A 27,770-nucleotide genomic window follows, 5' to 3' on the forward strand; every position below is an offset into this window, starting at 1 on the left:
CTAACTACAGTCTTGCAGTTTTAATTCAACCAGAGTGTGGATCTTTTTTAACTCACCCTCATAAACATAAACTAGGAATCAAGTCAAGATGTTTTGCACAGTGTAGTGTACCGCTTTCCAAAAAAGCTTAATGTTGTCTTTGTGCCAAGAGGAATGAACAAAAGTGCCTTTTTGTGACTTGACATTTAGGACACAGATCTGGTCTGTTTGGCGACATTCTGTTTATCTGGGGTTTAGTAAATTCTATTAATAAACTTGTAAATAATCTCATGTATAGTAACAGAGGTACTTTTAGATTGCACTCGTTTCCACCTGCCCTTCAGGTCTCTTTCCCAAATGCCCCGTGAACCTGTTAAGGATGAAAGATATATGTTTAATAGTGCCTTGTATAGATACTCAAGCAGTCGCTCAACCTCAGATACATAGAGTGCTTTCTGTCTTATTGAGTGAGATCTACACAAATCTGAAAAATTCAGAATTTGGTCATTTATACTGACTTTGCAGGTCTGAAAATGACAAAATTTTGTCAGAGAACAGATAGATGAAGTGAGTACTCCTCTATTTACTCCACTTTGAGAAACCCATTAACCAGCGTTCCTAATACTAATAATAATTCTAATTAACTTTAAATATTTTATCTTTAAAAGTGAACAAACCAGTCATATTAAATCAACACAAAAAGAGGTCAGTTCTACTTCTACACCAGTTCAACATATTTAATTTGAGTAATACACACACACATGCATTTTGAACTTTGCAGCTTGAAATTCCGAGGTAAAAAAAAGTGTGATGTTGGTTTCCCCATGTTCATAGATGAAGCAAAATGCAAACATTTTTATAGTAGCTTTACAGATTAGAAAAAATGATCATTTAACAAAGTAAGATATCTAATCATTGCGCCTTCGAGTGGGAAAATTCTTGAATCTTTGTCTGCTTTATTTCAGTAAAAAATAAAGGAAGCACAACTTAAAAAGATGATGAGCTTGTTTAGCAGATGTTCTACTATAAATGGGCCAGAATTTATAAAGGTCATAAATAAATTGACAAATTGCTATAAGGTAAAGAAAACACCTAGATCAGTATTTTCCTCTGACAGCTTGTGCTTTATTTTACCTATTTCCAGTTTAAACAAAATCATTTTTGCACCGCTAAACATAAACAGACATGTTGTTATGCGCTCCCTGACAGCTGTGTGAGAAATAGTCTGCGTTGCGTTATCAGCTCTCCTCTAGCTGGCTCTTCTTGTGACCCATTTTTAGCTCTCGTATCTTTGTGTTTGACGTCTTCAGTTTCACCGCACGCAGGGGTCTAAGACCACAATCAAGAACTCTTTTATAAGAACTTATTTTATATGTGTAAATAAGCCGTTATTTTCCAAACGGCTTCTTCCTGTTGCCGTCTCAGGGAGTTTTCTTTGCCACTGTCACCCCCGTTTGCTCATCAAGGAGAAACTGAGCGTTATATATGCGTATATGTATTACACATTTTAAACTTACTTTCATTATTCTTTGATTCTGTATAGCTGCTTTGTGGCAGTGACCATAGTTAAAAGCATTCTATACGTAATATTGAATTGAATCGAATTGACCACAGCATTGTTCGATGAATTACAAAATGGCCTAATTGGCTTTTCTTTAACTTTGAAAATTAAGCTTGTGTTTTTAAAATATCTCTAAATTCAAGGCTGTACTTAATCAAACGTTAATACTTAAAATGTCAAACAAACAAGCTACTAAACAACCAAATAAATAACCAGCATCTTCTTTTTTTTTATTATTATTATTATTTTTTTGGATTTTCTTCCAGATTTTCTCCCTAATTTAGTCGTGGCCAATTCCTCCCCGTCACTAGGGGGCTCCCACATTAAGGTTACTACTACCACTCAGTCGGGAGGGCCGAAGACTATCACGTGTTTCCTCCAAACCATGTTACGCCAGCCGACCGCATCTTTTCAATTTGTAATTAACAAATACAATCTATTGTACCAGGTTAAATAAAGATCTATATACTATGTACATTTTTGACCTGAGCACTTATCAAGATTGCAGCCAGAAAGCAAAAAAAAAGAAAGAAAGAAAGAAAAAGAAGTAGATTATATACCAGATAAAATGGTGCTACCGTCAGGCCTGTGTCATGCCGACAGTAAAGCAACCTGAGACCATTAATGCATGTGGTTGCTTCTGAGCCAAGGAAGTGGGCTTACTTTCAATTTTACCCAAGAACACAGCCATGAATAAAGAATAGTGCAGAAATATCCTCTGAGGGCCAACTTCTCCCAACCATCCAAGAACAGGTTGATGATGAAAAATGCCTTTTCTAGCATGATGGAGCACCTTACCATAAGTGGCTCAGGGAACAAAAGATCTAAATTTTGTGTCCATGGCCAGGAAACTTTCCCGACCTTAATCCCATTGAGAACTTGTGGTCAGTCCTCAAGATGTGGGTGGACAAACAAAAACCCACAAATTCTGGCAAACTCCAAGCATTGATTATGCAAGAATGGGCCACGCCATCAGTCAGGATGTGGCCCAGAAGTTGATTGACAGCACAGCAGGGTGAATGGCAGAGGTCCTGAAAAAGAAGGGTTAACACTTCAGTAACATCTGACAAAAAGATCTAAAAACACATCTGTAGCAGCAGACTTCGTGAAAAAGTGTTATTCTCAAAACTTTTGTCCACAGCTGTAGATTCCGTATAAGTATCAGTGTCAGGTACAAAATGGATATAAAAAATTCCAGAATACTAACTACATTCTTGTCTCTTTGAATGCTAAACAGCAGTTTCTGGTGTTGGATTTTTGTCTTTTTCCCCCCACTAGGTGCCCACACACACGCACACACACACACATACATACACACCCACGGAGAGCGAGTGTTGCCGCTGTACTAATGAGCCCCTTGTGTTCTGAAACCCCCTGGAGTACTCCATGACTCATTCCTCTTCTGCAGTCTGGGAGGCTCGAAGGTCAAACGTGGCTTGTGGTGAAAATCTACAGGAGATTATCTCACTCATTATCCCATTACATGTTTGTAATGTGTGATAACAGGGTGCTCGGGGTTGATGCTTCAAGCTCAGTGGCACTGCTTTCTCAGCTTACCGTGACAGATGTGTAACTGACATGCTGCTTTAAAGCTTTTAGCTCGGCTATGTATTAATCGTGCAGGGTGATTATAATAAGTGAAGGATGCTGTTACAGGAAAATCATTAAGACGGATCGTGACGCGGCCGAGACAAAGCGGAGTTGTTGCTAATAACATAAAGTTGATTATTTTGCAAAGTCCTCCAACAGGTACATTATGTTTTCAGGTTTTCTGTGCGTCCACCCAAGATTCTCTTTAGCACAATAGCTCAGGTACAGCACACCTTCCAAATAATGGACACACAAAAACGGTATATTTTTTTAATTTAATTCAACAAAGGCAGTTAATTTCACAAAATTCTTGTATTAGTAGCTTGTGGCATCTTATTTTGCAGCCATTACTTTAACTAAACATCTCCTGTAACCACTAACCAGTAACTTACAGTACATCTGCTATGGGGATTTTTGCCCACTCCTCCTTGCATAACTCAGCCAGTTGAAAGAGGGTGGAGGGACATCTGGCATGTACCAACTTCTTCAGGTCTCGCCACAACATTTCAACTGGGTTAAGGTGGGGACTTTGACTGGGCCAATCCAGAGTGTGAATCCTCTTTCGCTGAAGCCATTCCTTTGTAGTTATGCTGGAATGCTTTGGGTCATTGTCCTGTTGCATAATCCATTTTCGTCCCAGCTTTAACCCCCTGATGGATCGCAGGAGGTTCTAATCAAGAATTTGTTGATATGTCGAAGAATTCATGGGAGTCGTCCAGGTCCAGAAGCAGAAAAGCAGCCCCAGACCTTCACCACCATACTTCACGGTTGGGAGGGGGTTCTTTTCTTCATATGCCGTGTTGGCTTTTCTCCAAACATGTCAGTTTTAATTGTGACCGAATAATTTTATTTTGGACTTGTCTGTCCAGAGAATGGACTTCCAGAAGGCCTCTGGTTTGTCCAAGTGCTCTCTGGCAAAGTAAACGGGCAGCTTTGTTCTTTCCTGAGAGCAGAGGCTTCCTTCTAGCAACCTTCCCATGAATGTCATGGCTATCCAATTTTCGTCTGATTGTAGACCCATGCACATTAGTCCCAGATGCTGCCAGAGAGGTCTGCAACTCTCTAGAGGTGATGTGTGGGTTGTCCTTTACCTGATTTATTATTTTTCTGGTGCTTTTGGGTGATATTTTTGATGGGTGTCCACTTCTAGGCAAAGTTGCCGTCCTGTTGAACGCCCTCCATTTGTAAATTATCTATCGTACAGTGGATGGGTGAAGCTGGAATCTTTTGGAGATAGCCCTTCCCAGACTGATGAGCTGTCACTACCCTCTTGTTCATGTCCTCAGATATCTCCTTTGTTCTTGGCCTTGTTGATTTGTATGGGACAACGGTGCTTTGGTTGGTTTCCTCTCTCTTTTAATTAGTGCAGACACAATCCTTTCAAAAGGATGTCTCATTTCATTGGTCTGCTTAAATGATTAATTAAGCATGCTAAAGGCATTTGGATTTCATATCAAACAATGAATGTGAAATTCTAGATCATGAAATGCTTTCATTTCCTGATATTTAAAAATTAGAATTAGGAAGTAGAATGTGGCATCTTTTGTTTAAACCCACCCACTTTTTATGAGGAAAAATATTGGAACTTGACTAAAAGAACTTTTTTGTTGCCCTGATTAATTGCTTAACAAATGAATAGCTCTATGTGTTTACCCTCGGTTTTAGCCTGGGTCTTGTTGTTAAAAATTATAAACCATTGTGAAGCCTAGAGAGCTGTCTATGGGAAAAATGCAAGCCTTATTGAAGTTGAAACAAGAGTAAAAACTGTCCAGAGCCATTGCACAGGCATTGAGCATAGCCAACACAACGATTTACAATGTTCTGAAAAAGAAAGAAGTCACTGGTGTGTACTCACAACCAGGCACTAAACAAAGGGGAAAAACCACAACAATCAATGACATCATCAATGACCTTCACAGGTTAGGGGTAAAGGTATCCTTGTCTCTTTAAGTAAAGGAATATGGAGGCTGTAACATTAGTACTGGTTAATAACAGAGTTTTTAGATATAGTTAAAAGGTTAAAGCTGATCAGTTTTAGTGTAATGGTTGAACCCCAAGTACATGTCCGCCTGTCTTTCTGTATGTCAGAACTCTCTGCCTAACTTTCAAATTTTGTAAGGTTGACAATCTTATGCCTTGTTTATGTCAAATACACTTCCTGTTTAAAGTAGATTATTAATCTCGGTACATGATATGTATGCATAATACTGTCAGTTCAGGTATTTTACACGCACTCACCTCGGAATGTTGCGGATATGTTTGCTCTAACGGCCCATGTTTTATCTTGTAGTAGCTTCACATGACTGCTTTCTATTAGCACCATGGTTTTGGAACAAATAAGACAAACTGATTTTAAACTTCCCGCAGGAAGAATAAACATACATTGATCTGCCCAATTATCTTTGAGGAGTCAGTTTCATACCTTCCATAAATACGTGTATTTACGGTAAACTATCACGTTAACTGGCCCTGTTGAGTACCACAACGTATAGTCACACCCAATTTGAGGGCAAAAGCACTGTATTTGTCACCAAAAATGGGGGTTACTGTGAGGTAATCTGATACAAAACTGCTCATAACATCCTTTCTACTCAACATTTTGATTACATTTCTGGCTCAAATTTAACTTCAGGCAAATGGCTGAGGACTGGCAAAGTTTAATAAAATTCTGTCCAGCCAGTTAAGTGTGATGCTGTGACAAAAATCACCAGGACAGACATACAGACATACAGACAGAAAATTTTCGGGGACTGATTTTGATCCTCCAATGTATGAAACGTAAAGATCATTGAAAGGGCGAGTTCTGATCAATGTACAGACAAAACCTGTTTTTTTAATTTATATAAATACCACAAGATGCAAACCTGTCATAAGTAGTAAGATTTAGAAGGTCAGATTTAGAAGGTGTAAAGAAATGAAAAATTAAGGAACAAAAATGGACCTCTAACGTAATGGAAAGGCCAAAGTGTGGAGAAAGGAAAGATCTGCTCATCAATCAGTGAATCAGTGAGGATGGAGGTAACAGTTTGGGCTTGCATGGAAAAATTTTAAACAACAGATTTTGTAAAAATTTCATATATCATGACATTTTTTAATGATGTTTAGAATATGTGATATGCGTTATGATATTAAGACTCTTAGAAAAGGTTCAATCTGGATTCATTAACCATTCTTCAGCTTGTCTGTCTGCAGGAACCCGACAACCAAATGTTTCCATATCTGATAGGTTTCCAAGTACCAAACGTTTCATTTGCAAGATAATTAAAAAGAATGTAGGAAGTCAAGCCATTTAAAAAGCTATAAAATCCACCTCTAATAACACTCCTGCAGATTCAATTAAATTAATTTTAATTTATATAGCACGTTTAATAATGGCCATTATCACAAATGAGAGAAATGAGTGTAAAATGTGTGCGAAACTTCCAAAAGACTCTTGCAGGACTAACTATAACAGCATAACTAAAAGGGAGAGCCAGAAGGAAACAAAGACATGAGGGCTCCCTAGCAAGTAAAGAAACCAGTCACTTCACCGTCAACAAACCTGATTGATTATTTATCTTATAAACAAACAAACAAACAAAAAAGGAAATTAAACATTTAGTACAGAGCTATATTTGAAGATACAGTATCATCTGATATGGATGATACTGTACAAACTACAAATGCCCTTGATACCTGGTAGATGTTACAAAAGGACATTGTATATACTGTATATCTATTCTGCCTTCTTCTGTCTCGGTTCCTGCGATCTCGTCCGTCTGGCTCCCCTCCAAGATCAATCCCAGTCTCGTCTCCTTTTCTCGGAACTCTGCCTTTTATGCAAATGAAGCCGGGAGCATCACACTCCTGTGTGTCCAACCAGGAAGCGCGTGACGCTGCAGACACAGAGAAACTGTGATTCAGTGTTATGCAGCTTGTCATCAATCACTCAGCAGCAAGCACTTGAAGGTAAAAAGAAGCAACCGGGGGGAAACAGGATGCCTTGACGGCTCACTGACCCTCTTTTAGGTGCCGCATGATGTGTGTCCTCGGCACATGGATGCCACGCTCCAGTCCACAGAGCTCAGACAACCTTTCAATGACATTGGCACACGCCGGCTCTCTCAAGGTAAGCCTGTCTCTCTTCCAGGGGTAAATTTATGTCAGCTAAAGGGAACGTTGTGGAAGGGTTTGTTCTGTGTTCTTTAAGATGTGGAATTAAATAAATCAGTGAGCTTTATTGTTGAGTTGTTGTTACTTGGTGTAAGTCAGGTGCATGCCTTTACTCTGCCATGTGTAGCGTTCACTCCGTAGAAGTGTGCAACGAGAGCGTGTAGGTGCTCATGATGAGTTTAATGACCTCTATTAAAAAACAATCGAGACATTGTTATATTACTATTCTATTATTATCTGTTGGATGCTTTGTTGTGTAGCTTTTTATTGTTTAATGAGTCTTGTATCTGGATGAATGTCTGTGATACTGCACATCTTTTAACGTGTAGTCAAATGTTTAAAAGAAATAAGCATTTTCGGTCAGTTGCATTAACCCTGAAATCAAAGCCAGATCAAAGGACAAATCTCATAGAACATTATCATCGGTACAGCGAAGAGAAAAGGGAAGATTTCTAACCAAAGTCTTAAAGTCTCAGTTTAACTCCAAGCTCTGTCTATGTGAGTGTTTTACTGCCTTGTAGTCAATGTAATTGAGATAAACCTGGGCTGAACCTGAACACACTGCTTGCCTCTTTTCCTGTCTTGCCTTAGTATGTGAGACAGTCTCCCATTTCCATCACCAGGGGGCAGTAAGTTAATGTCATTGAGGTAAACCTGTCATTGAGGACATCCTCTATGACAAGGACCTCACAATGTCGTGGCAATCATATTTTATGCTGATTACTTCAAAGCGTACTCGGCTACTGCAGTGGCATTTGAATGAAACTTGGTTAATAAGATGAATTTGAATTTATTTTAGCTAGAAACAAGTGTACAGATAAAACTGTCCTGCAGAGAATCTCTTGCAAAAAAAAAAAAAAGAATACAAATGAAATAAAATGAACATAACAGGTTTGTAGCAGGCATTTCATTTAGCAGGTTAAAGATATTACATTGTTTTACAGACCATAAATGAGCTCCACTAGCAGCTGGCATGGATGGCATGATGACCTCTTAGGTTTTGAGGTTAGAAACATTATCAGTTGTTAGAAAGACATATGCTTGTCAATATTTGATATGCGCATGCAGTTTCCATTACTGTCAACAGAAAGCTATAAAACCAAACTGCTTCTTTAAAGAAAATTAAATCCAGCCAATTATTTTAAAAAAATGTTTTCTGAAATGTTTAAAAACTCAAAAAGATTTTGGGCTTTGATTTTTTTTTTTATCAGTTAATTCTAATAACTGGGCTTTCACCCCCTTTAAAACAATTAAACAGAGCCCTCCAAGAACCCACACCTGTTTTTTTTTTTAATGGCGAGTATTGGCAGTCTCCTTGATATTACATAAATCTCACTGGATATGTAGATCACATTTAGGTGTAATCACACCTCTCTCTCTCTCTCTCTCTAGAAAGACCATGTGGAGCAGCCAAAACACTGATGAGGCTATCAATCTATATATTTTACAATAGCTAAACTAGAATTTGATGCTTTTAATCACTATTTATTTGGTATCTGAACATTATTCATTCTATTTTACATCTATTTTGCATTCTATTCCCTGCTAAATATCAGAAATTGTTCTGAACAATGATCAAAACACAAGCTGAGTTGATTAAACAGGATCTTAATGTGGCAGATTATATAAACCATTGTAGTTTTTTTTTTCCCCCCATAACACTAGAATAAGGAAATTTGAAAAAGCTCTGATATTGATTGATTGATTAGAACTGGGGGGAAAATAGCTTTTCAGCTATTAAAGAATCTTCTAAGTGCAAAACAAGAAGCAAACTTCAGAGACCAGACTGATGATCTGATTGATGAAGGCGAAATTTATTCATTTTTTGTTACTATATAAGTTGAAGTTTGAGTTCTTCCACTATATTGTGCTGCATAAAAAGTAGCCTAACTGTATGAATGAATGAATGAAGGAATGAATGAATGAAGCTGCTGTATGTATAAAGCATGAAAGGCGATTAAAACTCTTTCTTTCTTTCTCTATCTCTTTCTTTCCTTCTTTCTTGTGATTGGTTTCCCCTCCCAAGAAGATTCCCGGTGGCCCATTTTGATCCCCGAACACTATGGACCGGAACGAGCTTTCCCCAGGTTCTGGAGTCGTCACGCATAAGCCCGCGGTCGTGAGCGGTTGTGGCGCAACGTCGATCCACTGCGCAAGCCGCTGCGACACCAGACTGTCCAACCAGTGCGGCCCGAACAATCACGACATGATGGACGAGGCGGAGGACAGTGAAGAAGATCCCAAGTTTCAACACCCTCGACTTAGGCGAGCCGGTGGCACCGGAGGAGGAGGAGGAGGTGTGGGAGCATCAGCAGCAGGAGGAGGAGGAGGAGGAGGAGGAGGAGCGGGGAAGATGCAAAACTTCGCGTCGGGAGGGGGATCCGCGCACAAGAGCTCCTCCAACGACGAGATCCCGGCTCTCCAAGACACTCCAGAGCGAGTCGATCAAGTAGAAGTAGTTGCTCCCACAGACGCAGCGGTTCGGACGTTCGCGCCTGCGCGTCTGAGTGATGCGGCGGCGCGCGACGAACCCGATCCCGGCAAAGCGTCTCCTCTCGCGCTCACCGTAGACGCCTGTCATGTTCCGGGAGAAGGAGGCGGCCACGGCGCAGCTCCGGTTTCCGCAATGAAGTGCAACAAAAACGGCGAGTGCAGACGAGGCTCCGGCACCGGCAGCTTGCGCTCCATCATGTCCAAACAGGACAAGCAGGACGCGAACAAACGCGCGACGACCTGCTCGACTTCGGGCTCGGACGCGCCCGCGGGCCCCAGGGACTCCTCCAGTCCCGCCGCCGGCGGCGTCCCCGAGAAGAAGGACTCCAAGGTGTCGTTCTCCAACGCGCCGAGTCGAAAAGCGTCCGCTTCCACGCAGAGCCAGCAGCCCAGGAACTCCGTGACGTTCCTCAAGTCCGAGGACGGGGCGCAGATCGCGGCCGAGGATGGCGAGGCGCGCGGGAGCCAGGCGAGTTTCATGCAGAGGCAGTTCGGGAGCATGCTCCAGCCGGGGGTCAATAAATTCTCCTTACGGATGTACGGCAGCCAGAAAGCGGTGGAGAGAGAGCAGGAGCGCGTCAAGTCAGCCGGGAAGTGGATCATCCACCCTTACAGCGACTTCAGGTAAGATCTACGAGAGGGAAAGGAAAGTTGTGCTGTGTAAAGTGTGTGTGTGTGTGTGTGTTTGCTTTGTAATTGTACACTCTCTGTTTTTATCCACAAAACAAAAGTGAAAGAATAAAAGAGAGCTGTATGAAGTCAGGGGCTGGATTTCAGCACCACAGACAGCGCCAGAAACAGCCAGACTAAACCATTGATCTCTAATGCTTTTTAATTATCATTCATGTCTCACATTTATATTTCCGCACAGTTCTTGTTTTTTTTATTTGTTTGTTTGTTTTTTGGCTGTTCCTAAGATTTCCCCATCTGTGTTTCAGTTTGAGCTTTACATCGCATAGCGCATGCAATTATCCACATTGGGGTTGCCAGATTGATCTGGCTCTTTCCCTCAGTGCCATATCCAAGGTTTTAAGACATGGAGTTCTGGGCAATGGTAGCTTTTAGGAGAAACAGAGACAACAGCACACTCGCAGGCAGATGGCACCATGAAATGATGTTTCACTTATGTCAGTGAATATAATAATTCAGAATTGCTTTAGAGTTTTTAATTCTCTGTATGCTTACTACAGTCATGTAAATCACCATGAGCTAGTTCATTATTCGTGCATAAATTGGAGAGGAGTGAAAGAGGTGTCATTTAAGGTTGGAAGCAGCGAGGGTTTTATTTCATGACTGACAGCAGCCCTGGTACGGTTATATGTGTGTAATATATCTACCAGACGTATAACATCTTTGTACTGTTATCTTATCTGTATCACAACTTTAAAATCTTTCGAATGTCAGAAATGATGCTGTATTGCATTGAAGACTACAATCTGTAGCACTTGTATATTATTGGTAAAAAAAGAAATGATTTACTGATTGGTGTTAGCTCAGGTGTATATACCAGTGTCTATTAGTGCAAAATGCACAGGTGTGTGTGTGAGTGAGAGAAAGAGAGAAAGAGAGAGAGAGACAGAGAGAGAGAGCGAGAGGGAAAGGTGTGATGTTAAAAAAAAAACAATTAAGCCTAAAGAAGTGAATGTGGTCATGGATTACATCAGCCTCAAGTTATGAGTCAGCAGTGCGCCTCGGGAGTGATAGCGGTGACCTTGAGCTCTCCCCACGTGCCGCACGGAAACTCCGTCACTTCCGCCAATCCTCAGACACTCCAGAGCATGTGTTCATTCAGCACCACACAAACACAATACAATTACCCTGCTGCAAAGGTCATTACAGGTCATGGATGTAAAGTCAAAACATTACCAATAATAAAAAAAAAAAATCTGGTTAGCTTGGTTAGTCTGCTTCAATATTAGGCCTACATCAAACTTCCAATGTTCAACCTGGTCAATTAGGGTCTTGTATTTTCTTTTTAAATATTCTTTATTTGTCCTTCATTGCAAACACTTACATGTCCATTAAAAAAAACACAGTCTTATCTACCTATTTAAGTATACACTACTTCTAATTTATCTGTACTAACATGCATGGTTTGGAGAGGAATGGACATGCAATACAGTATCGTGCAAAACACTTGAGCCACACCTTATTTCTTTGTATTAAATGAAATTAAATAATGTTAATTAAATTAAAGAAATGCAACCCAATGTTTTACTGCAAAAAACAAAGCCTTGTATATTGCCTGGTGACATTATTTAGCTTAAAGAAAAAAACATTAGAAATTCATAAGTTTACATTGATTAGAATATACAAATATGTTTGGGTAAAAAAGCTTTTGAAACATCGTCTGATAGGATAGTGCTGTGGTTAAAAGTAATCATGAATAGAGATCATTTAAATGCTAAAAGTATTTACACAAACACATACAATGTGGAGGAAACTCACAGGATTGCGACTACACAGCTATCATTAATAAAACTAATAGTTAATGAGACGCTTTAGATTCAATTCGGAAAAAGTCATGTGGTCTGGTGAGTTGACCCTTTTCCAGAGTAATGGGTGCATCGTGGTTAGAAGGGAACTCTACAAGCTTTTGGAGGCAGCATTATGAGGCAGGTCTAGACTGAGCAACATAACATGGTAATAAAATCAAGTCAGCTGATGTACTGAAAGACCAGGAAATTCCATCAGTGCATTTTATTTCCTCCCGGATGGCACAGGCGTATTTCAGGACCCAGAAAGAGTGGTTCTGAGAGCATGAGGAATCATTTCACACATGAACTGGCCACCATATTGCAGGCTGTAATCAAAGTTAAATGCGGTGGAATGAAATCTTAGTATGGGATGTTTTGGGGGGGCAGATTGCGTATATAACAGTAAACAATGGAGCATGGTAAACAGTAGAACAATTAATTCTATAACACTACATTTTTTTACGCAAAGCCTAAAAGTCAAATGTAACAAGTATGTCCAGATGTGCAAAACTATATTACATCATTATGTGTCTGATCATGTAAACAAACCAACAAACAAAGCCCCATACATTTTGTACTTTTCATACTAGAAGTGATTGCTCATCTTGTTTTATTTTGCCTCCTGCTCTCTCTTCCCTTCAGGTTCTACTGGGACTTTACAATGCTCCTCTTCATGGTGGGCAACCTGATTATTATTCCAGTAGGCATCACGTTCTTCAAAGAGGAGACCACCACACCTTGGATCATCTTCAACGTTGTCTCCGACACCTTCTTTCTTATGGACCTGGTGCTCAACTTCCGCACTGGCATCATCATCGAAGACAACTCTGACATCATCCTGGATCCCAAGGTCATTAAGAAAAAGTACCTGAAGACATGGTTTGTGGTGGACTTTGTCTCGTCCATCCCTGTGGATTACATCTTTCTCATTGTGGAGAAGGGAATAGACTCGGAGATGTACAAGACGGCCCGGGCCCTGCGCATCGTGCGCTTCACCAAGATCCTCAGTCTGCTGAGGCTGCTGAGACTCTCCCGGCTCATCCGCTACATACACCAGTGGGAGGAGGTAGGCTTCTGTTTGGATATAATACAAATTAGAAATGCACATGGGATATCTTTCAAAGGCCCATGTTTAATAGAAGCAAGAATCCAACTTTTGAAAACGACAATTGGAAGCAACCAGGATAAATGTTTTGAATTGCTAATGATTATATCATTAAAGAGTGGCATCAATAAAACATGTCCTAGTTTTTCCAATAATGCAGCTCAGCCACTGCAGTGCATCACTGCATAGACTAATACCCAGTTCCCACTTTCACAGGTATTGCTTTAAATCACTATGGTTTATAAACCATGACATAGCTAGCTACTGTGTAGCTCACAAAATGCTAAGGTAGAGCTAAGGCGAAATTCAGTATGATGGCACAATGAAAAAGTTACTGATTTGGTATGCTAAAGCCTATATATTGATATAGAACTTATAAATAGGTGATCTACAATAACCGTTTGCTAGCATGGCGTAGCTGTTGCTGTTGTCTCAAGGCAGTCCCCTTAGTCTTTGGTGTTGCAAGGGACTTTTAGTGGGACTTTTTTGGTTTCTTTTTACACAGTTCCTGTTTACTTGATGTTTGCCGTATTTTATGTTTTCTTGTTTTTAAGGGATTGCTTTCCTTTAATTCGTTTTACAAAATTTCATTGATTCTGTGCCTGCAATTGATACAAATCAACTACTTAAACCTATGTAACAACATAATACAGATATAATATTGCAGTAGGGCTTGTATTGTAGTGGTTTGTAGCCTCGTTCCCCCAGGGTTGTGGGTTCGATTCCCGCCTGTGTGGATTTTGAAAGTTCTCCCCGTACTTGGTGGGTTTTCTCCAGGTACTCTGGTTTCCTCCCACTGTCCAAAGACAAGCAGATTAGGCTAATTAACGTTCCCAAATTGTCCATGCTGTGTGTACCCTGCAATGGATTGGAAACCTGTACAGGGTGTAACCTGCCTTGTACCAAATGTCTTCATAAATGAAGACTTATCATTAGTAAATGTGGAATCACTAGGTGTTAAAATATTTCTTTAACTCATATTTAGTTTTATGGACCCTTTCGACAAGTTCCTAACATTTGAACTGTGCTATTGTTCATCCCCAAAATCCCCCCCATAAACACGCACATAAAGACCCTGAGCATCTTAAAAGCTTTTTTTTTTACCATTTTAAAAATAAATACAGACACATCAGCTGCTGCTTCCAGTATGCTCGTAATTCAATTTATATTAAAAAAAATAATGAAAAAAAAAAAACTATCCCGATATCTCCCATTTAAAGCCGCATCTAAATAGCAGTCAAAAGTCCAAGTGTTCATTTGGGTGTCTGTTATCGCACATGACTAACTGTGGTTAAGCCTCAAGGGACGACGTGTCTGACGTTAATTCAATTCAGTCAACCGAACTGCAGGAATACACTCTTTTTGTATTCATATCACTACTGAGATCTCATATTGTAAAGAACATAAAGAGGTGAAATACAGTGTTGATGTTTTTGAAAATCAATTCACATTATTTTCTTTTCATGGGGAATGACACTGTTAATCACAAAATTATGTCACAGTAACATTTTTATGATATCGCATAAAGAGTGCAGTTCCTGATTGTACTGTTAGTGCACGGTGAATATATACATCAGTATCAGTTCAAGGATTAACACCCCAAAACATTAACACATTAGCACTGATTATCACTTATATGATCATGGGATCATAAGGCTCATTTTTGCCCGAACAAAGGCTATGTCTGGTCTGATTCCACTGAAAAGCAAATGCAGCATAAAGTGCTGAAAAAAGTCAGTGCTGTCCTTGATAGAAAGGCATCATAAGACCCAGTGCACCACAGGCTGCAGTGCAAAGACACCCAACCTGGCATCTAAACTTCGCAGTTCCCAATCCAATCAAGGACCCATGGGATGCTCTGGACAAACAAGTCTGATCTATGGAACCCACAGCACCAAAATGATCTGCTTCCAACATCCTACTGCCAGACACCACAGCACACCCCCAGAGGTCTTGTGAAGTCATGCCCTGAGTGGCCCAAGGCGAACCTACGAAACTGTACTTCACATTGTAACATTATGGCAGTTCGGCATTTAAAGCGAATAGTCACAATAATCGGAAATAATATGACAAGAACTGCATTCAGACCAGATCAAGTAATAGATAAACAAGTTATTGATTATTTATTGATTGCAGAGGAATGGCGCCTCTTACAGATGAAGTAAAGCTGAGGTTACACTGTAATGAAAGGGGAGAACATCATTGAAAAAAAGTATTTTTAGGAATGAAAGAGAGCAAACGAAGAGATGAAATAATTGCTTTGTAATAAACAAGTGATGAAGAATGTTCTCAGTGCTTTCAGAGATGCTCAGATGATCATAGGACTCTTGAGTCCTTGCTTCCATCACTAATTTGCCGTTTGGTCTGAATGTGAAACTAGGCTGTTAGCCCAGTACAGTGTGCCATTTGTGTTGTCTTGTCCTTGCACATTGTACTGTATTCCGGCACCTGAGTCCCTGCATGCCTCCTCTATACGTCTCCCTGGCGTTATTCTAATCCCTAGATATACTTGAGAGCTACACCCAGGCAGCACAACACAAAAGTCAACATGGCTGGATCAATTAAAGCACCAGGGGCGGATCAAGCAGGCACTGTAAATGCAATAATGAGCGACCGACCAATGATAATTATCCAGTAACTGATCATTTGCCTGTAATGAACCATCAGAACATATGAGAGACTGGATAGATTCCCTTGTTTATAATGGATTACAAGAACAATACAGATACAAGTTGGCTTTGTGTAAGCAGATTAAAATAATATCAGGTTTTAACTTAATTTCCACATGTTTGGGCCATTAAAGGAGTTCCTGGGAGGCCAGCCTTTCAGACGTGAAGCAGACAGTCCCACCGTGGCTTCATTATACTGAAAATTTTTTCTACCTTGATGGTATCCAAGCACTAGTGAAACGCTGGGATAAGTGCATGAGTATAGCAGGGGATTATATAGAGAAATAAAGCTAGTTTTTATTGCTTATGACTGTGTTCTATTATTCTGCACAATCAAAAGTCCTGCTTTGACTTGAACACCCCATGAATTTTCATACATAATTGCAAATGCAATGCTTTATGATTATATTAGAACATAATATAATTGCGTTTATGGTTTATTAAAAACACTCTCCTTTAAAGTGCTATAAGCATATAAACAGGGACGGTTATCTAAGAAATACCCCTTACCCCTTTGTTTATGTTTTTAATATTCAGTCTAACAAAACAGTACATTTTCACATTTGATTACCTAATTATCTCGAGATTATTGTCTGCATAGCAAAACCCCCGGTGTCGAATTCACTCCCAGAGTGTTTTAGAGTACAGTTAGGGCTATGAATGACGTGTGTGAATGTTGACGGGAATAAATACAACGGTGATCACCACTGGTCTCTCCGTCCCATAGTTGGACTACAGAGGTTCCTAGACGGATGGATGAAACGTTACTTATACTATTGAAGAGTAATAAATATTCAGGTTTTACTGACATATCACTCGAAAATATCATGTAGATTCTGTCTAGCCACACATTTATTACTGAAGCTGGTATAAATCAGCGCACCAGACACCTGCAGCACTGCGCTCAGCACTCACCCTGTTTAACGAGGGGACTCGGCTTGTGTGTCACATTGCAAGTCAGAACATCCTACCTGTTATACTGTAACACAGAGTCTAGAATGAATCACTGCTTTCAAGAACACTGTCTCCCTTATCTCATATACTGTAGTGCTTCATGTACTGTACGAATGGATGGATGGATGGATGGATGGATGGATGGATGGACGGGTAATTTATAAACAGAACATACAATACAATAGACAAGCATTAGATACATTGCATAGTAAATGTGCCTTGTTGCATGACGTAAACATGTGGTCTGTGGCAGACGATGCTACTCTGACAGTCATGTCAACATCTTTATGTAAGTAAAGCTCATTTTACAACATCGCCTTTTACTAGTTTAGCTGGATAAAACAAAAAAGGTCTGCTATATGACGTAAAGCTGTGGTAGATGTTTCACCTGCCCTGTGAAAAGCCCAGGTTCGATTCCCAGCCAGTACCCAAACCCTAGCCCTTGGATACAGTGCTGGCATAACTCTTTTTCTATACAAAGGTACGACTCAATACAGTCTCCATCACAAGTAATGCATCTGCACCATCGTTAAACCAAGCTTTCGAATATCGAAACTCTATATTAAGTGGTACCTTTGTACAGAAAAAGACCTATTTCAGTTAATAAAAAGTTACACTTTGCTTACATCATTCCTTTATATTTTTGGACCATCCAAAATGGACCACATTTTTGTCAAGTTACAACCACAAATGTATTTTATTGGGATTTTATGTCCCACACAAAGTGGCACATAGTTGTAAAGTGGAAGGAAAAAAATGAATGAAAGCATTAAGACGTCCCGTTTGCAGTTCCACATGGATTATCACAAACTGCAAACGGCTTTTTTTCAACAATGGCTTTCTTCTTGCCACTCTTCCATGAAGTCCAGATTTTGTGGAGTGCATGACTAAATGTGATGCACTCCAGATTCTCCCACCTGAGCTCCTCCAGAGTTACCAGGGGCCTCCTGGCTGCTTCTCTGATTAATGCTCTACTTGCCCGGCCTGTCAGTTTAGGTGGACGGCCGTGTCTTGGTAGGTTTGCAGTTGTGCCATACTCTTTCCATTTTCGGGTGATGGATTGAAAAGTTCCCCCGTGAGATGTTCAAAGCTTGGGATATTTTTTTTTTAGACCCTAACCCTGCTGTAAACGTCTCCACTACTTTATCCTTGGGCTTTATGATGCTGTTTGTTCACTAATGTTCTCTAACAAATCTCTGAGGGCTTCACCAAACAGCCGTATTTATACAGAGATTAAATCACACACAGATGAACTCTATTTACTAATTAGGTGACTTCTGAAGGCAATGGGTTCCACTGGATTTTAGTCAGGGGTATTGGAGTAAAGGGGGCGGAATACAAATGCACACCCCTTTGTGCCACTTTGTGTTGGTCTAAAATCCCAATACAATACATTTATGTTTGATTAGACCAGTTCATTCAAAATAAATTTGAAGCATGAGACACTGTTTTTTTTTTTTGGTGGTTGTTGTGCATAATACGTATATTGGATCATAAAGTGCATCTATTACTCATATGTGATGTCTGTGGCTATATAAAACTTCTACCTATATAAAACTTCTACCACTCTTAATCCAGATATTATGCTGAGAAATGGTGCTGGCAAGCAACTACTGATCATAAATCATGTTTCAGAGCCAGCAGTCAGCTCAGATTCATCATTTGAGTAGAATCCAAGAATTGTGACTAAAAAAAAAACATGTAGGCAAATATCACTGTAGATCCCAAAAGTCTTATTGATATTTTAATGTAATGTTAATAATCGAAAAAAAATTGAATCATCTGAAATATTGACGTTATACAGTCAGAATCTGATGCTAGTGAAAGGTAGAGGATGATTATGTGTGTGTAGAATATGCATGATGTCTTACAGTATCTTCTTACCAATAAAGTGGGCGTGGTTAATAATGTGGACAGAAAACAGTCTTAAAAAGAAATAGCAGGACCATGTCATGACGATGCTACAATATGTTCTTACCAGTAGTGTGCCTTGTTCATTGACCCCTGACTTTATATACAGTAGTAACTGTACATCTATATGGTAGACTTACCAGTGACTTTGACTGGAAATGCAATCGGATTTGCTAACAAGTAACTGATTATGTATATAGATTAGGAACATTTGGATTTAAATACGGATATGTTATCTGGTATAAAAAAATGACATCTCCTAAATCAATATAACTATATATAGTGGGTGTATATATCAGTACATTACCATACTGTAGGTCTTGGTCATTATAAATGTTCCTGCTCTGTACATTGACGTGAAGTTTGTCACCCAGTAATTGGGTCCAAATTCTACAACCCTCGTTCCATGCAAAAATGCATTCCAAAGTTCAACCGAGACTCATATGAAGCTTGTGCCGTCCCCACTGAGCTCAATAAAGTTGGTTTCTTATGTTTGATTATGGTGTCTTTAGTACCAACTCTTAACTCTTTTCTTCTACACATCCTAGTTGTATGGTTAAACAAACAGAAAAGAGTTAAATTTGTGGTTTGCCAAAGTTGGTGTAAAAGTTTCTCAAGTGTCCTGTACAGATCACGGACCTCGACCCCACTGAACAGCTTTGAGATGAACTGCAACACGGACTGAACTCCAAGCCTACTCATCCAACATGAGTGCCCACTCTCACTAGTGTTCTCTTACTACTAATGTCTCAAAATCTAGTGCAAAGCCTTTCCAGAAGAGCGGAGAGTAATAAAGAGCAAATCTGGAATTTGATGTTTAAAAAGCACATGGGGGCGGCACACTGGCTTAGTGCTTAGCACTGTCACCTTGTACCTCCAGGGTCTGGGTTTGATTCCTGTCTCTGTGTGCATGGAGTTTGCATGTTCTCCTCAGGATTGATGGGATTCCTCCGAGTACTCCGGTTTTCTCCCACAGTCCAAAGATTAGGCTAATTGGTGTCCCCAAATTGCCCGTAGTGTGTGTGTATGTGTGTGATGGATTGGCACCCTGTCCAGGGTGTACCCCTCCTCATGCCCTCCGCGACCCTGTATACAGGATAAAATGGTATAGATGATGCGACGATGAAACAAAAGGGTATCAAAAGAGCATCAAAGATCATTACAGGCAGATTAAAACCAGAATTATTGGCTAAAAAAACAATCATGCACCAATTATGAACTTAAGTGAGGTAGCTGAGGCTGAGAAAACTGTTAGAATCATGATTCACACACTGTGCTGCAATGTCTGGCATTCCCCCCCAGTGTTTTTCTGCTTCCAGTGGCACAGTGGTAGGGTATATGAGTAACAAAAAACATATAAAGCAGAAAGTTTTCTGCTGATGTTTGGAGCATTGAACAGACACTGACAATACAGTAGCACGGCAATAACATTAATATACATGTAAACAAGACACATTGAGACTAATTAAAGCAGGCAGGTGTGGACAGATGTGAAACGAGCGTAGCGGTGGTGGTAAAAAACCTGGAAGCAAGAAAGCTCTGTAACAAGACATGACCCAGTATTTGAGTCTTACACAATATAACAGCTCCATAACTGCATACATTTTGAGTTTACTCATTTTTACGTAATAGTTTTCAGTAATTAGAGTGTTTTGAGCTATCTGAGAATGCAGAACTCTGGCTTCTTTTATTGTCAGCGTGAGTCTCCAGTAAATTGGTAAATTACAGCCCGGGCTCATTCAGGGGCATTAGTGATTATCATTCAGAGCGCAGTGCTAGGGCTGCGCTCTGGTGTAATTACTTTAACTGTATAATCCTGTCTCCCGCCACCCAGAGCCTTCCGTTCCTCCCTTCCGCTCAGACACTCAGCTCTGACCTCTGAGAACCTATGATTGGCCACTCGAGCCAGCAAACATCGCAGGCCCCAGCTGGAAATGGGCTGGTGGTGACACCGAGGACATGTCGATGTAATGAAGGTGGTTAGAACATATGGAGTTACAAAGAGGAAGCAGAATAAATGCAAATAGCTGATGAGGTGATTCGGCTTGGTGAGTCAGAAGTGAGTCAGAAGACAAGATAATGCGGAAAATGCAGAAATTTGAATATTACAAAATAGGCTAGGGATGCGATTTATATGGAATACAATATGGTAAACTTACACCGTCAGTGTATTGGCCATCTGCTGTATATATTTGTCAGTCAGGATTCTGCCCCTTCTGGAAAGGGACCATCATATGACTAACAATTTGCTAATGACCAAGCTAACCAGTGAGCCACCATCTTTATCGATCGGGTTACAGTCTGTGTTTAAGTTGTTTTTGTCAGAGTGGGTTTCACCATGTTCTCTGGTTTCTGGGTGGGTGTGAATGTGGGTGTACCAATACACACTATCAACATTATAGTCCCAGTGTGCCTAAATTCAACTTTAAAATAATAAAACTTACAGCTTTAGGATCCACACTTGAGCTATACAGTCAGTCCCCTACATATGAATGAGTTCCGTTTCGAGAGCTCGTTTGTAAGTCCAATTTGTTCGTAAGTCCAACAAACATTGTCTAGGTGCTGCAACTGGCTATACACAGTATAATACAGTACAGCGTTCTTTAGAATCGTGCCAATGGTTGAACGATTCATGTTCAAAGAACAAGCAATGTCTGCTATCTTTTCACCTCGCTCCATTCTCGCAAATTGGTTTCACTTTTGTCACTTTTTTACTGCTTGGCGCTTCAACGCTGCTTCTTTTATGCTTGCTTCCGGACATCCTGGGATGCACGCTACATGTGCATAACAATGTAATGTACGTCGGACGTGTGATCTAACTTCCGCCATTGATCTGCAAACGTTCGTAACTTGAATGTTTGTATGTAGGGGACTCACTGTAGTACATTGCAATATTTGTTTAGAATTGTCCCTCGTTTAGCAGTGTCGGGAGAGCAGTCGGAACATTTCCACTCTCAATAAACATGAGCAATAGAGCTAAGTGATACAATGCAAAAGCAAAAGTATTAGATTTTCACTAGTGCAATTATCACCCTGTAAAGTACAATGACATATGCTGATGACAGACTTTTCCTTCAGTGTGAGTCTGATTCATTCTGGGACTTATGCAATTCATCATGCGGTTTTTAAACCTGAGTATGCGCTTTAATATATCCTTACCTTTGTAATACTGTGCCAGTAGAGTTGACTTTGTTATTATTTTTTATGCTGAAATATATACTTATTTGTATTCTGAGTCAGCGGAGACAACCTGCTGAAGCCTGATTACACCTTTGCAGTAGATTCATCAGCTCCCTCCTGAACTGCTTACAGACATCTCAGAAATCGGGAGAAACAGTTTGCAAACAACGTGATTGTGTGTAGTTGTTTATTCATACCGGAGAGACTAAGAGTTATATTTATTTCCAAGCCGTATTGTATGCACTGTGCAGGTTTCACTGTGCTGGGGGAGGGGGAGGTGTGAGTGAATGTAGGGCATCATTGATTGATAAGTGCTGCTGTGTGGTAACAAATGTCCTGTGGCTGACGAATGCCTGATGGTGGGATGCTACAGTAGATTAATCGGCACTAATCACTCTGTGTTTTCCTGAGTGTAAGTCAATACATGCAAATGTAGCAGAGCACTGGAGGAGACGAAATAGAACGTATGAAGAGTGTTCAAGTCAAACCGGGACTTTTGATTGTGCAGAACACAGTAATGAGAGTAAAAGCTACCTTCATTTCTCTATATAATCCCCTGCTATACTAATGCACTTTCACGAGTGCTTGGATAAGATGTACAGCCTTTTTCTAAAAATGTTTGCACCATCATTTTACTGTGACCATCTTTTGTAAATGCCAATCAATTTACACCTTCATTCACCAGGAATGATTGCATCACAAGTCCCGGTTTGACTCGAACGCACCTTGTTAAAAAGGCTAAGGCAGAACGCTTTTGTACTAATCTACAGCTGCATGATGAACCCCTTCTGTATCACATGTGTGTTGTTGGCTTCAAAACAGTTGCACTGATTGACTCTCCTCTTATGTAGTGCTACAGTAACACAGAGCTGCTGGACCATCATTTGTTTGCATCATTTTGTTTTGACTAGCAAAAATCGGTTTAAATACGAAATATGTTGAAGTAAATAAACTGCATGTTGAGTTAATGTTATTGAAATTAAAGAGTAGATTTTTTTTCTTCCAAAAATGGTTTAAAATCCTCACTTAGAAAAGAATAATGAAAATCCTATTCTTTATTTCCTTGAGCCTAGCAATGAAAAAGTTAATTGATTTTTTAATTTAAGTTAAAATATTTCCTTATTATTCTCTTTCTCTTTTTCTTTCTTTCTGTCTCTCATGTCATGTTGACGTGTCATGCTGGAAAACTTTGTTACAGCATTACTTCTCATTCTTACCTCCTCGGAATACAGGAGGACGCCACTAGTGATGGGAAGTTTGGATCATTTTAGTGACTCGGTTCTTTGAATCTCGTTTATCAAAATGAAGGAATCATTTTTGTGAGTCATTTATTTCATTTCGTTCTTTTGATCAGAAATAAAATAAAAAGTTACAGTTTCAGTAAACAGACCCCCAACACGTCTATATAAACAAATTTTGGCTATAGTTCCAGCAATGAAAATATTACAGTGCAGCTAAGGACATATTATGATAAACAGAATGAGCAGCTCACCTCTCATATCTTCTGATCCGAATCTTTCGTTCTTTAGTCACGTGAATCTCCTAGACGCAATGCAGTGCATAACACAGGAAACAGAATTACACAGTCCGTTTCATAAGTCTTCTAGTCCGAGTCATTAAAAGTCATCTTTTAAACCTATTGCACTGCATAGCGTCTATGGGAGTCACGTGACAAAAGAACGAACGATTGGGACTAGAAGACTCGAAGGTATGTTTTGCCCATGTGTGCACCCAGTAGAAAATAAATGAATCGCTCCCTGAGACTACTCGTTCTCCTGAGTCACGCTAAAGACTCGTTTCAAAAGAACGAATCGTTCATGAACGACCCATCACTAACCGACACTGGAGACTCCTTCTTTAAATCCTTATTTAAATGAAAAAAAGTAAACTCACGTATACTGTTTATTAATTTAATACAGATTCATATATTTCATTCATATACTTCCTCTATTTTATATATCAACGAAGTCTTTTAACACATATTCACAGAGCTTATTAATCAGTCCGAGCTGCTGTTATGGGAAACTGATCAACACCTATTGATAAATCAGCAAGAAAATTCGAGAAGTACAATATATAAAAATAACTATGCCGGTGACAGCAACGTCATATCATCCACTTGATTTCTCATTCCTGTTTATTAAAGCTTTTTAGTTGCACTGGAACGGAAACACGGTTGTTATGTAAAATACAAAACCTCACAGCCCTCTAAGTACCCTTCACTAGACTGAAGCCTGAGGTTTTATTATCCATTAGTCTTGTGCAGAACAAATCATTTCCTTTCGATTAAACTCATAAGATTTCTGTGCATGGAGTTGGCTTTGTCGTATATTATTATTATTATTTTTTTTTTAAGATGTGTTGCAAGTGCAGATCATTTATACCTCATGAAAAGTGAAAATGTTCTCATGTGCAAAAAGTTGCTAGATAAAAGTAGCACTAAGGCACCAAGGCTGCTTAACAAGGCCATGGATGCAAAAAGTAATAAAACATGAACATTATAAGCAGCAGCGTACCTTTAGATTCCTGTTTCTGTGCATAAGGCAGAACACACGGCAGAGCTAGGGTAAGAGCATGCATGAGCTGTTGTGTGTGTGTGTGTGTGTGTGTGTGCTTGTGCCTTTGGCTTTGCACACCATCATTAATGCAATGTAAATCTTTTCTCAAGGTTTCTCAGAAATAACGCTGCAGCTTTCCAGTTCTCACACTGCTTTTACACACACACACATACACATAAACACACACCCATTGCTTAGAGCGTGATAGAAAGAATGAAAGTGTTAGATTACATGCAGTAAATATAGAGCGGATAACAGGTGTCCTACATTGTCCTACGTTATATAGTTTTTTTTTTTTTTATGTCTTCTGGAACTCTTAGGATTTTATCAATGTCTAAGCTTATATCTCGCCATGCTTGGTGGGTTTCCTCCGGGTGCTCCGGTTTGCCCCCCCACAGTCCAATTACAATTGGTGTTTCCAAATTGCGCGCGCCAGTAGTGTATGATTATGTGTTTGTGTCTGTCTTCTGTCCTGCGTTGGGGATCACACAGGATAAGCAGTACGGAAAAAGAATAAATGAACAGATTACTCGTATATTCGATCTGTGTTCTCAAGTCCAGGCTCCTTAAAAAAGGAAGAAAAACGTTGAAAAAAAAACGTTGAAAAAAAATGAAACACAGCAAGTGGAATAAAAAGGTTTTACTGCCTCTTATGTTGTTGTTTTAGGACATTTCTCTCCTTCGTTGGAACTTTAAAGGATGTCATAAATCAAATCGTACAGTTTTATATATATGCATGCAGTATATATACTGTATATATATATATATATATATATATATATATATATATATATATATATATATATATATATATATATACAGCAGGCATATATATGTATATATTTTATATACTGTAAGAGGTCTTGGTTGTTATAAATTGTCTTCTGAAACACGTGTATAATGTAATTTGCCAATGCACCATAACTTTGTAAGATACCAATTCGGTTTCGCTTGTTTGGACTGTAAAAGCTTTGTATGAGTCTCAGCTGAATGCATTATGCATGGAACAAGGGTTGTGGAATTTGCAGACCAGGAACATGTATAACCATCAAGACCTCTGGTAATGTACTTATATACAGACTTTAAGGAAAAACTCGAACTATCACTTTAAGGTTCTAGATTTAATTGTTTTCCAAATTCTACACTAAAACGCCGCATTAGAGGTACGTCATAGTGGAAACCTTTTTTATTTTCCTAAAAAAGTCTTATTTATATTTTAGTTATTTGTTCTTGATTTTGGGAGATTTGTTTTACTATTTTACAAGAAGTGAAAAAATGACTATTAATGCGATCCTAATATAGCATTATCTGATGGAAAGCGCTTATAATTTAGTTAATTTAAGTGAGTTAAAGAATGTACTTTAGAAAACATGTTGATAAAATTGTTATAAAGATTCTTTTCTCATTTTTCATTATAAGAACATTCAAGGACATGCTGCTTTACGACAATGACAATTGCGTTATATAAATTTTTTTTATTATCTTATGAACACTGAATTCGGTTAAACCTTGGTGGAGTAGGTAACATTGTTCCCCATTTGATCCTGATCTTAAGTTTCACATGTTCTGGGTTTAATGTGGGTATTTTTCCAGTTTCTCGCTTAAGTATGCACATTTTCTCTTTATATATCTGTCTATGTGTCTGTGTGTGCACTGGCATCTCATCCAGGGCTTTCCCGCCTTTCCGGGATAGATTCCAGATCCACAAGACCCAAATAAATCTGTTACTGAAAATGAATTGATGAATGGTAATATACAGATATGATCGTCCCTTATATCGGATGATGTTCGTCATCTCAGCTAAAGCACAATCATTTCTAAAACGAGTAAAGGTGGTACGGTGAAAAATAAAGAAAGGAATAGATAAATAACCCGTAATAATTGGGTTTCTTAAGGCTCAAGCTCGAAATTTTTTTTTCGAAAAACTTAAATGTAGAGCTCAACAATGTTGTTGTTTTTTGCAGATTTTCCACATGACCTATGACCTGGCGAGTGCCATGATGCGCATCTTTAACCTGATCGCGATGATGCTGCTGCTGTGCCACTGGGACGGCTGTCTTCAGTTCCTCGTGCCCATGCTGCAGGACTTCCCCTCTGACTGCTGGGTCTCTCTCAACAAAATGGTGGTGAGTAAACCATTAACAATCCAAACTGTTCAAACACACTGTCTTCCTTTTAGTCCGCTCGCTGATTCTCATCTTTTTCATTTTCAATGCCACATGCTGCGAGAGTGTATCAGGAACAATAGGGTGAGGTACATTGAGAGACCTCTGCCAATCCTGGCCAGCATGCATTAGCGCTAGCACAATGATGCGAAATAGGCAAATCAGCTCACTAGCCGAGCCCCGATACCAGAGCGGCATAATTAAATTGAATTTAATTAGATTTATTCTGTTCCCTTGGCATGAATATACAGATTAATGCCTCCTGAAGCAGGAGAGGACAGCTCACCCCGGGTAATTTGCAGAAATTTAATGTCTTGTAGCATTTACATTATTGAATTTTCTTATGCAATGTGACATTCGGTTAAGGAAACTGATAAGGGTATACACTAGTTAGCTAAGTGCACTGAGATCACTAGGGCTTCAGGTACATCGGGCAGAGACCATGCACTTTAATAAGAGAAACATAAAACCCCTCCAGTCCGATCGAATCATTAGGCAGACGCTATAGGTCTTCAAAATGAGAAAGAAGAGACGCAGAGGCTTGCTTGTGGAACGGTTTGCTGAGTGAAGAATTCAGGAGAGACGTTTTCAACCTTTATCATGATGATGAGCAGAAAGATGAAGAAGGGAGAATCGTGTGAGGTGTGATGCACCTCGGTTTTGTGTTCGGGGGTGAATCGAGGCAAGGTGATGACAGTGAGATAAAAGGGTGTGTGTGTGTGTGTGTGTGTGTGTGTGTGTGGGAGACCTGGGACGTGCCAGAGCAGCTGCTCTTTTTGTTCCTCCTTTTAACACACATGAAAGAACCTGTTTAGTGTGTGTGAGACACTAAACACACAAACACAGACACACACACACACACACACACCTCTTTAATTTACCTTCATTTAAAAAGTTCCTGTTTTAATAATAATGGGTATTGCTGTTTATTTCCCTCCCTCTCTCTATGATCTGAATTTATGTCCATGAGCGCCTT

General features: G+C 39.6%; 1 protein-coding gene across 2 annotated transcripts in view; it reads left to right on the forward strand.

The window, feature by feature from the left end:
• Nucleotides 1-7,202: 7,202 nt before the first annotated feature.
• The window catches only part of LOC128513138 (potassium/sodium hyperpolarization-activated cyclic nucleotide-gated channel 2-like), a 68,274-nt gene continuing 47,706 nt past the window's right edge, over nt 7,203-27,770 (forward strand). The window contains exons 1-4 of one of the 2 annotated variants that reach the window (XM_053486793.1): nt 7,203-7,238; nt 9,312-10,399; nt 12,895-13,318; nt 26,594-26,755. In XM_053486793.1, coding sequence (XP_053342768.1) covers nt 9,345-10,399; nt 12,895-13,318; nt 26,594-26,755 — 1,641 coding nt within the window. In that variant the 5' untranslated portion in view covers nt 7,203-7,238; nt 9,312-9,344. Of the gene's footprint in view, nt 7,239-9,308; nt 10,400-12,894; nt 13,319-26,593; nt 26,756-27,770 lie in introns of both variants that reach the window. The other variant, XM_053486792.1, reaches the window with a different exon arrangement.

This window comes from Clarias gariepinus, chromosome 25, assembly GCF_024256425.1.
Source record: "Clarias gariepinus isolate MV-2021 ecotype Netherlands chromosome 25, CGAR_prim_01v2, whole genome shotgun sequence".
NCBI lineage: Eukaryota > Metazoa > Chordata > Actinopteri > Siluriformes > Clariidae > Clarias > Clarias gariepinus.